Source organism: Amblyomma maculatum, chromosome 2 (assembly GCF_055883805.1).
Source record: "Amblyomma maculatum isolate TAMU_Amacu chromosome 2, ASM5588380v1, whole genome shotgun sequence".
In the NCBI taxonomy this organism is placed as follows: domain Eukaryota; kingdom Metazoa; phylum Arthropoda; class Arachnida; order Ixodida; family Ixodidae; genus Amblyomma; species Amblyomma maculatum.
Genome location: NC_139345.1, coordinates 114,161,020 through 114,175,621, shown reverse-complemented (window position 1 = coordinate 114,175,621; position 14,602 = coordinate 114,161,020). Strand labels below are relative to the sequence as shown.

Sequence of the window (14,602 nt, the reverse complement as noted above, 5' to 3'; positions counted from 1 at the left end):
AGCAGTGGTCAGAGGCATGCTTGACCAGAATCTACTGCAGTTTTTAGCCATCCACAGCTTGAAAGATGTGAAAAGTAAATCAACTGAAAGAGCAAAAGAAATGTTTGATACAAACCGCAGTGTCTTCTGAAGTCGCTGGAGGGAGTCGAGTGAAATGGGATGTGCCCGCGTCCGGAGGAACTGCGTCAGCTCCTTGAGCAGAGACTGGCTGGGCGCAAAGAGTCCTGTGGCCAGCCACATGAGCTCCCAGCCCCGCTCCTCACTGAGTCTTCCATGAAAGGCAAATGAACACGTTCTGATATATACGAGCATACATTCGCTATATCCAAGACACAAAATGTGGCAAGTCTCGCTGCTTTGTTAAAAGAAAGATATCCTTTAAATGAATTTTTGGTATCTAGGTGCATTAACAGGCAGTGATATGCTTTTATAATATTAACAGGCTCCTTGATGGGAGTGAAACATTTCAAATCAAGATCTGATGACATGCGGCTTGCACAGTCCAGTGTAAGACTAAAAGTAAATTGATGAAAACAAAATAACTGAATTCACAGTAAAATTTGCTAAACCATATTAGAAATGCTGCAAAAAGTTGATGAAAGTTGGAGTACTGAGTTGATCGAAACTTTATTCACTAAGAGTGCAGTGGAACACATTACAAAATGCAAACAAAATATGGCAAATAATTAGACATTGCTCTGAACATCAAAAGCTGGTTTGGGCCTTGAGAACTGCTCTTGCTGGTGATCCACTTAATACTAAACAGGCCTGAATAAAGGTGGCCAAGATACCAATGCATTTTTAGCATGTGCATGAAGAAACTTGTCATAATGATGAGACCTAGTTTGGTTTAGTTTACGGGGTTTAACATCTCAATGTGACCTTGACTTGGGGTGTCGTAGTCGAGGGCTCCGGAATACGTTTGACTACCTCGGTATAAGTTTGACTACCTGAGGTTGTTTAATGTGCACTGACATCGGACAGCACATGGGTACCTTGCTTTTTGCTGATGAGGCCTAGCTTGAAATGAGAGGTTTAATGCCACTGTAGTGGCTATTGCAAGACAAACCTAGTGCATTTTAAGACGTTACGCTGACCATGGCTCCATGCGATTATTATTGTCAGTAACAATTGATTCTCTGGTTCTTTCTATGCAGACATTGGTCAGGCATATGCAATGAGCAGCGAGAATATTGTATTTAAAAATCTCGGCACCACTCGATTCAAACTTGTGATGCCCTTGAAAAAGGAAGAGTTGTATCGGTTTTGAAGTAGCGGCAGTGTGGCATAGCCTCTTAGTAGTGCAGAATCTTGCGTTAAAAATTAGCCACTGATGACAACACCTGCATTTAATCTTTCTTTTGTCAAAGTTAGAACTTCCAAAATGGTGTACCTGTGATTAGAATGTGATATTCCATTAACCTACAGGCCACCTAATATTTGCCCTCAGCGTCCTTTTAAAGCTTCGTAATGTGCATTGAAATGAATGAAATATGCCGCTCACCTGTTTTTGTTGTCGGTCAGCTGCTTCATGATTTGGCAATAGATCTCATCCCTTAGTATTTCCTAGAGAAAAAAAGATTAAAACCAATAAATTCTGATGACTAACATTAAGACAAACTGCTGTGTAACAAAATGCATTATAACAAGTCTCATGAATATTTACTTTCTTTCGGTTAGCTATATGCTCACATTTGCTACAGATCAGGCGATATCTAGGTTAGGCCTTGGTTGTAATTGTGACATAATGCACAAAAAAAAAAGCTACAGAGAACACTTTTGCACACTGTTTAGGCGAAAGCATGGACGTCTCACTATGAGTTTTGCTTGTTCTTTTTTTTTTTTCCTTTTCACTGTTACCAACCATCACAACAACTGACTGCATCGCACACTCATTAGGTTGACCTTTATTCAGCTTGGACCAAAGAGCCTTTACGGCCTGTGGGCAGTGTGCTAATCTCACAGTCCGAAGGTTCCGGGTTCGATTCTCACCCTATCCCAATTGACCAAATTTTCTCTTCAGCTCAGTTGCTTTCCTTTGGCTACAGGTAGCTTCCTGGGTAGTTTGGCATTCATCTGAATATTTATATTTTGGAGCTCTTTTTGACCTGTGACATCATGTCGGCCAAGAGGCCCTTTCGAATTTTGTGCTGGGTGTTGACTGGTCTCTGGAGTAATGATATCGCAGTCTTGCTCCACCAATCTGAGGTCATGTTTTCTGCGACAACAATTGGCTTCTTTGTGAATGGGGCATATAAGGCTTTCGCCTTAAAATTAGAGGGATACTTAAACTCTGCCTATGTACGACCTGACAGTATTAATGACAGTGTGATGGGACAGTGTTAATGGCTTTCGTTTGCGGCTCCCCATGCGGATCCTCGTGCGCGTATAATGCTTAACCACCAATACCCAAATCTGGGCCTCTATTACTTAACATACACTTATCAGCATACACTTGTATCCTGCTATACTATGTGCAAGACCACCCACAAAGAGCATGCCGACTAGGAGCCGAAAGTTTTGCAGGGTTCTATTCCCATCTCACTCTCTCATCTCAACGGAGCTGCCCCTGCTGGCAGCTCCTGCCAACCTGGCCCTGTTATGCGGTCCTGCAACGTCATACAACCCACCAACAAATCATTGTACAGTCACATCACTTACCAACTACCCTCTGCCAGAGGTATGCTCGTAATTTCATTCACAATGCTGACAACACTAGGTTGTCTGGAGAACGAGGCCTTTAATGATATCACACTACTATAACTACAAGCAGATCAATTAAGGGGAAATGAGGGTGCTCGTTATAATACATGAAGGAAGGAAGCCAACAGTCGGCGAGGCCAAGGAAAGCTTAGGGGATGTTACTTTATGCCCCCCCCCCCCCTTTTTTTTAAATATTTACTTGGATAATCACAGAAATTAGTAATGTAATCTTGTTTAGGGGAAAGATAATTAAACACAAATTCCGGACGCGATATTCGGAGGTCGTGGGTTCGGTTCCCACCATTAAAGAAAAAAAAAAAAAAAAAGGGCATAAAGTAACATCCCCTAAGCTTTCCTTGGTCTCGCCGACTGTTGGCTTCTTTCCTTCACTACTATAACTAGTTCATTATTGGTTGCCACTGCATTAGGTAATTACTGCATGAGACTATGGTTACTGGACACAAATATATGACAAATCGGTCACTTTTGCTTAAGGCTGTGGTGAAATGTATCAACTCCTAAAGATGCATGAAGCTCTTTTGTAACAAAGCCAACAGAAAGGTAAAAAGTAAAAATACTATTCCAATATGAGAAGGTTCCTCCCCACAGCGGTTGTACCGTGGAATAAGAATAATAAGAATAAGAAGTACGAAGAAAAACACCAGTCTGAAAATTATTTGTGAAAAAAAAACATGGGCAATGTTGTAATCATTAACACCAAAGCCTGATGTTTGCAAAGCTCTATGTTGGCAAGCTTTGCTATTTATTCCTGTGTATTACACTGCATATAATACTCTGTGAACAAAGCTACTCACATGCTTTAGTGGGCCCTCAAAGAGCTGGTCGGTGAGCTCATTGCCTGATCTTGTTCTTCGAGATGGCAAGTCACCCATATACTTCAGAATAGGTGAACCATAGTCAAGGAAAACATTGGCAAGACATTACACTGCATGTATCCTACATAGTGTACCTCTCTAGGAAGCGGTGATATACGCTAGCAAGACCAGGGCAAGGTATTATTATTGTACACAGCAGAATATCTGCCCTTGTATCCTGCTGTAAAAGAAGAGACATCTGGGCGAGTTGGTATGGTGACATGATAGAAAAACAGCGCAAAAGACGTGCACGGAGGAGAAGAACGGACAGGACGAGCGATGAACTCACAACTGAAGTTTATTGAAAAAAAAACACAGATATATAGCCCAGCCAAGCAGCACCAAACCGCACATTAAACAAGAGAATCATGATAACCCCCCACACACACCATGTTCAAGAAATTCAACCTCATAATGAGGTTGAATTTCTTGAACATGGTGTGTGTGGGGGGTTATCATGATTCTCTTGTTTAATGTGCGGTTTGGTGCTGCTTGGCTGGGCTATATATCTGTGTTTTTTTTCAATAAACTTCAGTTGTGAGTTCAGCGCTCGTCCTGTCCGTTCTTCTCCTCCGTGCACGTCTTTTGCGCTGTTTTTCTATCATGTATCCTGCTGCCTCGTTATACTTTTTGATTAATTAAAGAAGAACCAACAAAGTGCAAAGACTTTGATGTAGAACAGTAAAATGCTTACTAATGCATTATGCTAAATCCTGTACGAGCCTTTGCTTTGTTGTGACTAGCTCTAAGTACTTACGTCAAGGAACAAACTGTGGCATATTTATGTGTCTGTAAACTGCGTCCTCTCAGTTACTACTGGGAGCTTTAAGTAGCAAGCAGCTAATAGCACACATTAAACTCTGCAAAAGTGCAAAAGAAAAATAATATTGAAAAAGCAACACAAACAATGTGACATTCTCTTGAAATAATGATTGCCACAAAAAAACACTTGCCTAGCTTTAGCGCAACATAATCATTAAGATATGCTGCAAGTTCCCACAGTGAAAAGTTTATGGAACATGATTTTGGAAAATAAATATAATTTCTTTGTACCCAAAATGCACTGCTTGAGATTTAATGGTGCACTGCGTAATTAATACACATGTTTGTAATCAGGTTGCATCTTTTTATATATTACAGTCTCGGTGCAAAGACAGTTAAGAAACTACGTCTTTTTGCGAATACTGCGTGCTCTATGAATATTTGAGTGTGGGTGTACATTTTGGTCGCCATGTTTGGTCAGCTTGCAGCTACTGCCGTGAACACACAATAAGGATATCATTGAAGGCGAAGCAGGCTTCCTGGCTGAGCTCTTCCTTGTTGAGCAGTTTCTTGAGAAGTGGCTGCTTGAGGGGCTCTCGTGAGTGACGCCATAGCTGCTCTCCATCTCGCCGTCGTGCTGATGACAGGGTCAATGTGCGCTGAAGGCTCTTCTTTGGAAGGGGCCTGCAGAGCAAAGGAGAAGGCACTCCGCCCTTAACCACTTGGCCTCACTGAGAAGCTAAAGCTGCAGCAAATACTCAACTCTTGCAGCACAGTCAGAAAAATGCTTGTCTTCAAAATAGGCCACAGACTATGCAGACAGGCTGGACTGCACAAAAAGTGTCCTCGACATCTGGCTGCCATAAGTTAGTGTGGTTTTTCAAGTCGCGTTCCTAACCGGATGAACATGCCTCAGTGCTAACCAGTTGTAAACTCTTTTAATGCTGTTGTCGGCTGTTAAGTTTGCAGGCAAAATAGGGAAGTGCTACAATGGTAAAAAAATTTACAGGACTGCGCTTTAAGTCTCAGTGGAAATGGCAAAAGCCACTTTACAGGACTTTTTTCACTAAGTGCATCGTCACTGTCATCCCGATTACCACCATCATTGCTATCGCTACTATCATCATTATAACTAATTGCAGTGTCATTGTCATCGCTACTATCATCCTCACGCTATAGAAGGAGAGTTACGATCTGTTTCTGATGAGCCTGGCATGGAGTAGTGGTTTGCGATATAAGATAAAGATATAAGATAGGTGATGTTGATAACTGTGAGTAATACAATAATTCATTGATCAATAAAGGAAACAGAAAGACCTAAATAATTTTGTGTTGCTTTATTCTGCCGGTTTATAAATGTATGCTGCTGCCACAGTGCAATGCAGGATTCCTAAAGAAGTGCTGAAGTATGAAAATCGTCTACACAGGACACCGACTGGCCTTGTCACCTAGTCAAAGGAAAAAAATTAGCCCGGTTTTAACTCTGCTTCAACTGGTTAAGATGTGCAAAAGCATTGTTTGGCATGGTTTGCTTGGCGGTTTAGTACTAAAAGACTGCCACAGAGTTTGGCAAAATGCTAAATGTCTTTAGTTGGTTTGGTTTTTGGGGAAAAGAAGGAGCAGTATCTGTCTCACTTCTCGGTGGACACCTACACAAGCAAGATTTCTGTTTGACTCTGGGGATTGCATAAATGCTTTCACGCTAATAAGCATCATCATTAGTTTAACCGTGTCCACTCCAGAGCAAAGGACTCCTCTCCCCTCCAATTAACCCCATCCTGCATGCCATCAGCAGCCATGCTATCCCCGCAAACCTCCTAACCTCATCCCACTTGACTTTGCTTTCTGCTATGCTTGCTTTCTCCTGGAATCCCTCCAAAAAGACACATTGCAAATGGTCATTAGACTCCAAAGACTCCTTGTAAAAATCCATTTTGGAAACCATTGATGCATAAAGTATAATTTTCTGACGTCTATCTTCCCCCTTTGTAAACCAAAGCAGAGATGCACTAATCAATGGCAACTTTACCTGAAGAAGTCAAGGGCATACTCCTCCAAGGTGTGCGGGTGATCTCGAGATTCAACTCCATTGGTCTGGGTATGCTGGAACAGCTTCTTGCCGTTCTCAGCTCCATCTTGTGTAAACAAGGCCAGGATGTTATTCGGTGGCTTGGACAATGCTGGTAGCACATATACATAGTCAGAGGCAAAGTCACCCTTCTCGCCCGTTCGTTCATTTCGACCTGAAACAGCAATGGGGAAAACAAAAAAAAAAAAAAAAAAAAAAGGACACCTTCGTTGTAATCATTTTAAGGCTGTGGTTTAAGGCACTTGCCATGTATTTAGAAGATCAATGATTTTGCAATGAAAAGCAACAAGTGAGACATCTTTGCAAGGGATATATCCACGGCAATGTAGGGTCCTACATGAAAGCAGACAACGTGGTTGAAAGCAGCTCTTGAAAATTTTTTCTTCCCATGTTATATGTAGAAAGTGCAAGATTAAATACTTGTACCTGCCAGTTTTCCTATGTACACAAGACTTCCCTCGGCCCAGTACAGCTGCCTCTTTGGGTGAAATGCTTGGAAGAATGTCTCAGACCCCCACATTACGTTGCCATGCGTTACACTGTGTTACTGTGTTAACACATTACCTGTGGTGATCTTTGGTCAAGCTGCCTTGTGCTATTGCTATGAAATGTCAGATCATAGCCATGCTACTGTGGTGCTTTTCTGTGCATTACAGGTACAGCCAGTTAAGTCCTTTGATTCCCAATTTATTTATTTGTATGGTCAAGTGAAAGGAAGCTGTTAAGTTTTTGAGCCTCAGCATATGCTACTGCCTTTTTCGTGGCAGTCGTGATAGGCAAACAGCTCCTAGATTGAGATGATAAACTTATTTTCTTAAAGTCTGAGAAATCTACTGATGCGAGATAATGAATCTGCCACTTTTACGTTTTTCATATCATTATTGAAACACATGTTTTAATATCTAAGTTATTTCACCAGCAGTTTGCATTCATAATTGTCGGGTAGTGCATGACTCAAGTTTCTGAAATCTTATCACAACTGTATCAGTTTCATATCCTTTTCAGAACACTTCTTTTAGCCCAGTGCATAGAGTCTATTCCCAGCAATCAGTTAATTAAGTCAAAGTTCCACTGTGGTTTCTATTATTCCAAAGCCCCAGAAGCACCAGTATACAGCCAGTCACTTCCTTCATCAATTTTCTTAGATTCAGATCAGATTTTTGGCATTTTACTTTTTTTGAACACAAGAGTCGAAGCAATAAAGCTTAACCCAACAATTTCTTATAGACCATTAGGTATTTAATAAGTCTTCGCTATTAAATATTTCCCAAAACCATATGAACAGCTCCACTGTACAAAGATCCTCAAAGATGCACACCTTGATGAAACAGTGCAGCTGTATCTTTCAAAGTGCGCAGCTTCCAAAGTGCAAAACATGAAGACACTACAGCGTGGTCTTACCTGTGCACCAGTTGTTGCTGAGTACAATTTCGCCACACATGTTGTCCTCCAGGAGGATGAGGTCGCCCTGCTCGAAGCTTAAGTAATTTGCAACATCCCCTGCAAGCAGGAAGGCACTTAGGACTAAGCACAGGCTTTATTCACATCGAAATTCCACTCATTATAGGGGAAAGGCACCTTGCTACCAGTTAAAATTTGATGCTAAGAAGACGTAAGTGAAACTTCTCTGAGAATTAAGCTAACTTACTAACTACAGACAGTTAAGAACTTCTCGCAGGTTGAGTAGGTGCATGGCTATTGTTAAGAACGAGTTATGCACGCACAAAAGATTGCACACAGAAACGATGAAGACGGAAAGAGCACTTTTTATGTCTTCATTGCTTTTCTATGTTTGTCTTATGTGTGCGCAATTCGTTCTTAACAATACTAATTACAACATATAATTTTGAATTAGATGACTTAAAGTTTACACACAAAAATCCCGTTTGATATTGAAAGACACAGGACATGAAAAGCAATGCAGTATGATATGATATATCAAATAACAAGGAATTACGATATGTCACGCCGCAAAATGTCGGTGACTGAAAAAAAATAAAAAGCTACCCACTAGTGTATGTGAGAAAAAATCTAGCGGCTTAGCTTCAGGCATGGAAAGTTGTCGAACAAAATTAAATGAATCCCATCCACGTCTGTGAACATACCTTTGTACTCCTGCAGGGCAATGACAAATTTTGAGCGCTTTTTTAGGCCCTCCAAGAAGAAGTCAACCAAGTCACGCACGTCCTCCGAGTTGGGAGACTGGAAAGTGAACTCCTCCCCACGTACAGTGCTTAGTGTGAAGCTCTGCAAGAAGGGACGGTTTCCCCTGCGCACATAAATGAGAAGATAGTGTCTAAAAGATCAACACACTGTGTGCAGCATTTGTAACATATAAGTTGTTAGGTGAACATTTTTTGCACACTAGTGTTGCTGTAGATCGATGCTTTTTACAGCAGTGCTCTGCCAACTACATATCACAATCGATAGCTGCTGTGTTCATAAATAAACATATCGTTTTGACATGCAAAAAAACTGAAAATCCTCAAGAAGGACTAGCATCCAATATATTCATGTTGCTCCCAGTTTGCAGAACGCAGATTTCTGAAGAATTAAAGAGTACAAAAGAACATGTCCAGAGACCATAGTCATGTAGCTCTGGAAAAAAAAAAAAAAAAAAAGACAGGGGAAGTGGAAGATGGGCAAATACTGTAAAACCTCGGTGATATGTTCCTAGCTCATGTGATTTCCTGTTTGATGTGCTCAAAATCGCAGACAGTAAAACATCCGCCATAGTTAAACTATTTCTCTCCCGGTTAATATGTTCCTGGATAACACAATTTCCTGGTTACTGTATTTACACTTTAAACAAATTGTGGTCGCGTAATACATCTGGCAATCAACTGGACATGAGCTGACGTGCAACGGGGATGAACCTAGCAGCTCACGGCATGAAAAGCCGAACAGCGGCGCTCACCCACTACGGTTTCTCTCCTGCAACAACCTAGGTGCAAAGGGCGGAAGGGAAGCATCAAAGAAAACCAATGAACCAATGTACGAGGCGCCCGTTCCTGTGGAAACACGACTTCATGAAGAAAAACACGTGGCTTCTTTGCAGTGCCTTAGGGGCGTAGAGGTGAACCACTTGATAACTACTACTATGTGCTTACATATGAGTGGGCTGGGTTTGGAGAACGCAGTGTGAGCAATAATGTGGTGACTGTAAAACAAAAAAACAAAAACATTTCAACGAGGTTTTTCTGCAGTAGAATTAGGTGTGCACAGAGGAACAAATTTCACACGTGTTCATTTGTGTGGTCTGCCAAATGTCACAGTTACGGTGCTTCCTCTCGACTTCACCCTCCCCTTCCTGTTAACTGAAAACGAGAAATATGTCCTCATCAAAACAAGCTTTCTCACTGAAAGGCTGGTGGTTCCCGTGGCTTAGCATGGTGCTTATGCTTCACCAGTATGCACTCACTTGTGACTCGCAACTGAGGTGATCTCGGGAAACGAGAGCTCGAGCAACACCTGCTCCTGCTCGTCAACCACGTAGACACCGGTCCAGTTGATGGCGATGATGACATCATTCTTGGGCAAATGTGGGCCTGATGCACGCAGGGCTTCATAGAAGCGAGAGAACAGTAGTGGCCACTTCAGTTTGGCATACTCCACTACATCTTCTTTCACCCGCAGTGGAGGAGCTCGCTCTCGAAAGAAGTAGCTCTGCAAAAGGAATGCAAATGCAGACAGTTACGTGAAAACTTGGGCCAGATTTCATACATTCACATGTGGAAATAATTTAAACAGCAGAGTTTTAAGCCGAGAAGTAAGCGAGAAAACATTTCATAAGCAGGCACACAGCTTATTTTTCATCGGCACAGACTGCACCAAGCTTGTAGGCGCAAACTCCTGACATTAGTTGCTAGGTTTTAAGAACAATGCTTGAGTGAAAGTGGAGCCATGCCGTGCCTCAAGCCTAGAAACTGAAACTTCCATTTGTTCTAAAACACTAAACATGCACGGCAGATAAAATCGGTGGTGCAATGTGTGTCCAGTGTTAAGTGTCGCCAATCAGCTAATGTCATCTTCTATAGTCTGCCGTTTGTGCAAGTAAACTCCTACAACACATGCAGTCTACACGTGCTCTGTATATAGCTGTGGCCAGTTCACTGGAAATACTCTCTGCTGACCATTTGTCAATTGCTGTGTGACATGCGACTTGGACCAGGACAAACCTTGTTCAGCGCCTGCACAACCAGCCCAGCCCAGCGCTCCAGAGCCTTGTCGCTGGCCTGCAGGCAGTTGTCAGGAATGTAGGTCGGCAACAAGGCGAGCAGAGTCTCCATGTTGACCTCCGTGCCATGATCCACATAATACTGCTGAGCTGCTATCATGGCCAGGTCCTCCTCCTGCCAAGAAGAAAGAAAAAGATGTGGTTTAGCTTGTGGTTAAACCAGGAGTTGCGCGAGAGCAATCTGCATGGCTTGAGAGTATAGACATGGCTTTTGCACATAGTGGTTTACTCTATAGTTTCAGCTTTATTTATGCCATAGGGGAATCACTTCACGTATGAGTACCCCTTGCCTCTCGTATTCGACCATTCTCATTTGGGTGTAGAAGACTTCTAGTGGTATGACATCGTCTCTACGTCGAACTCCGGGGCACACCGCCGTCACAACATCAGAATGAACATTCTGTCCTAGCAACTCGCTGTTGTTCGCTTCTACCAACTACTGAGCTTTCTATCTTCTTTGCTTCCTTTTTTCCTTTTTCTTCTTCTCACGGACAGGCACAGCGAAATGGCGGGACTATGGTCAGTGTAGCTCTTGCTACAAAAGAAAAAGATGTGTTGGCTTTGTATGGTAGAGAGGCAGTGTGAATGGAAATGGCAAACGAAAACTTACTGCACTTTGGAGGTTTTCCCTAAGTCATGTTGGAATAAAGTCACTCTGCTTTGAGTTGTTGATTGATCAATTTGACCTTGTCCTGCCATTTGCAAACTGCCCTAGACAGGTGCTGGTCCTATGTTTGACTTTTGACTGATGACAAATTATTTTTCTTCACCTGTGATGTTTCTGTGAACGCTGTAGGAGGCTTCTTTTGTGGCTGCGCTTGGGTGGATGCTAATCAGTAACTGCTTCCTTACTAAAATATCCGTGTGCTGTTTACAAGCATTAGCACTGTTTCTCAGTTACTTAGTTTTTTCAGTGTAGTCTTTTTCGGTTTACCATGTGTTTTTACTGAGTCTGTACTGCTGACGACTACGAATAAGCGTCTTTGGGAATGTGGGTTCTTTGATGCATTTACAGCATTAGTACAGGGAAGAGAACACTGTTCGGATACAAAAGCAAGCCATCACTCACGTCAGTCATATGCATTTGCATGCTTGTTATTTATGTGTTTAGCAAGAAGGCTAAAACACTAGTTGCTTGTAGGTCTCTGCAATATTTAAAGCATACAAGCCATTCCTAAGGTCTCCTGAAGAAGTGAACATGCAGAGACAAGACAATGATACTTTAGAAAAGAAAAAATGAATTCTACAAATATACCACAGCTTTTGCATAATAAGCGTCATGCTGAATCTCAAACTTGACCGCCAATAAACTTGGCCATGCAGCTTATTATGTGCCTAAAATATAAGATGTCAATGCAAGTGTTTCCAGTATTGCATCTCGTACAAGTCTGAAATCTCCACAACTAACTTACAGCACAGTAGGACGTGCACATTAGGCAACCTATGTATATTTTAGTTGGTGCAGCATTCATACTTGGTAATGCTAAATCTCAACTTAGACAACCAGTAGCTTTGATTTCAGCTTTGTCACGCGTTTTCGCGATAAAGCAACATGCAAAGCAAACCTATCAGCAAACATTGATGGGCCACGCTCTCATATATATCGAGTTAATTTCTTTTAAACCTTTTAAAGTGGCCACGCAAGGGCAAGCTACAGAAAAAGTTAACACCATCACTAAGTCCTCAGAGAATGCAAAGACTGAGCATGCAGTTGAGCAAGTTGAGCACCCAAAAGTGTGCCTTCATTCTACATAAAACACAGCAATTTCATTTTCTTCGCAGCAGCAATTGCGCATGAGTTATATATAATAACAATTGGTTCACAGGAAGGGAAAGGCGCAGTATCTGTCACACTTGTTTCTGTGGACACCTGAACCACTCCATAAGGGAAGGGAGGAAGGTGGGAGTGAAAGTGGATAGAGAGAAAGGGGAGCCGTAGGTCTAAGAAGTAATTTCGACCATGTGGCGATCTTTAACGTGCGCTGACATCGCACAGCACAAGAGCGCCTCTTCATTTCGCCTCCATCGAAACGCAGCCGCCGCGGTCGGGATTGAACCCGGGTACTCCGGCACAGTAGTCGGCCGTCTTACCACTGCACCACAGCGGCGGGGCACGAGTTATATATTTTTGAGTATTTGTGAAGAAAAAAGAAAGAAAAAAACTAGCGCTGATGCTACGAAGTTATCAGCTCGCAAATGAGCGAATGAACAGTTGCAGCAGATACAGTTAAACGTGGAAGACAATGAATTCCACATTTATATATACTTATGCATTATGCAAAAGTCTCTGAACATGAATGAGTGAGTGAACCACTTCGTACCTTGTCACACTTGTACTCTCCAAACTTGATGCCCCGCACCACCTGCTGGAAGATGAGGTTGGTGGCCTCTGGGTCCTGTGTGGGATCATGCCATGGTGCAAATATCTCCTTGCGGAAGAAGAGCCGCCAAGGGGCATTCCGCTCCTGAGCCCCCTGTTCCTTTGTGTACTGCTCACACTGCGAGATGGCATCCATCACGTGCTCCCCGCCGCTACCTAGTGACGATACCTACACAAAAGATGCCATCAAGGCAGTGAGGCCCACACTTTCACTAGCATGCAAGAAAATATAGTACATGCCAGTCAGCTGCGTTTGTGATTTGCATGCTTTACAACATCACCATGTGAGGAAAAACTGTTCCAGACATGAACAAGTGGTGATAAAGTAAGCACAGAAAAATGCACAGCACATACAGCAATATGAAAACAGTGGAAGCACATCTAATTCCTTCAGTATCAGTAATTTAACAAAAAAGAAAAAACAAAAAACAAAAACAACAACGATGATCCAGTTTGTCTTGATCACACCCACAAGTGAAACGAACCTGCTTTGGCACAGTGACACACTGCAGCGAACATCAGGAGCTTATATTTCCAGTTTGTGTGTGAAGTTTTGTACCACAAAAAGATAGATTACTTCAGGGCGCCTTTGACAAAGTTTTGCACGCTTGCCACAACATCCCTACATGTTTTAGCAAGAAGGCATGCTGTGGCACGCATGTGTTACTTTCAACTGCCAGAGTTGTCCATTCCCAGTTGCAACAGTGGACATAAAAGAGCACATACAAAGTAAAAAAGTACAAGCTTCTGGCTAAGAGCACCACTGCCCCTAAAAACAGGATTAATAGTTCTTTCCAGCACAAACAATATGGAAAGGCGTTCAGGAACCTAATTGTTTTCCTGAGTCCGAGTTGTGAGCTGTACCACGCACCTTGAAAGATGGCATTCTAGATGCCTCTCCATTTTCTACATTATGTGAAAGCCACAATCCCTTCCTTGGGTAGAATTTCTTAAATTTTTTGCTATTTCATGCTCTTTTGGACACATAACACTCCCTTCACATCTTGCAATGATCCGCGACTTTTCCGTTACCATTTGTAAGCATTATAAGTTGCCTTAAATCCAAGCATTTAATCCATTTGCAACATTCACATTTGCAAGAACAATGTGGCGCTATAATGCAGTCTACAGTGCCTTAATTTTCATGGGTTGTACAACAGGGGAAATTAACACCATGGGAAGGCTTTTTGCTTGACTAAAGACAATGGAAGATAAGAAAGAAAACGTTTACTTTTGACGCAATGTTCTTAGTCAAAATTAGTATAGTACCATAACTGCCTGACAGTGGTGACAATGTGAGCTTTCAGCCGCATCGGACTGAAAGCGTCCATCACAGACCACCAACTCACACACAAGGTTGTACGCGACCCTGGCTTAACATTGTTGGTTCAGCATAAAGATCATCAATGCTGTTCCTAACCACTTCTAGCCAAAGCCAGCGTGCACGCACACGCACAAGACCCTTAGCTTTGTGTTAGCCGAGAATCTTAAATTCCCAGAACTGACAACAAAGAATTCGCGAAGTTCAACAGGAGATTATGCTTCAGAATGCACCT

General features: G+C 42.3%; 1 protein-coding gene across 2 annotated transcripts in view; it reads right to left on the bottom strand.

Moving 5' to 3' along the window:
* ck (unconventional myosin-VIIa ck) overlaps positions 1–14,602 on the bottom strand; it is a 151,954-nt gene that overhangs the window by 12,238 nt on the left and 125,114 nt on the right. Inside the window, exons 27-36 of one of the 2 annotated variants that reach the window (XM_084595119.1) lie at positions 12,988–13,215; positions 10,608–10,781; positions 9,851–10,095; positions 8,535–8,698; positions 7,831–7,929; positions 6,370–6,583; positions 4,858–5,024; positions 3,519–3,610; positions 1,505–1,566; positions 116–268 (exon numbers count right to left, since the gene is read on the bottom strand). In XM_084595119.1, the coding sequence (XP_084451245.1) occupies positions 116–268; positions 1,505–1,566; positions 3,519–3,610; positions 4,858–5,024; positions 6,370–6,583; positions 7,831–7,929; positions 8,535–8,698; positions 9,851–10,095; positions 10,608–10,781; positions 12,988–13,215 (1,598 nt within the window). Of the gene's footprint in view, positions 1–115; positions 269–1,504; positions 1,567–3,518; positions 3,611–4,813; positions 5,025–6,369; positions 6,584–7,830; positions 7,930–8,534; positions 8,699–9,850; positions 10,096–10,607; positions 10,782–12,987; positions 13,216–14,602 lie in introns of those variants that run through there. The other variant, XM_084595118.1, reaches the window with a different exon arrangement.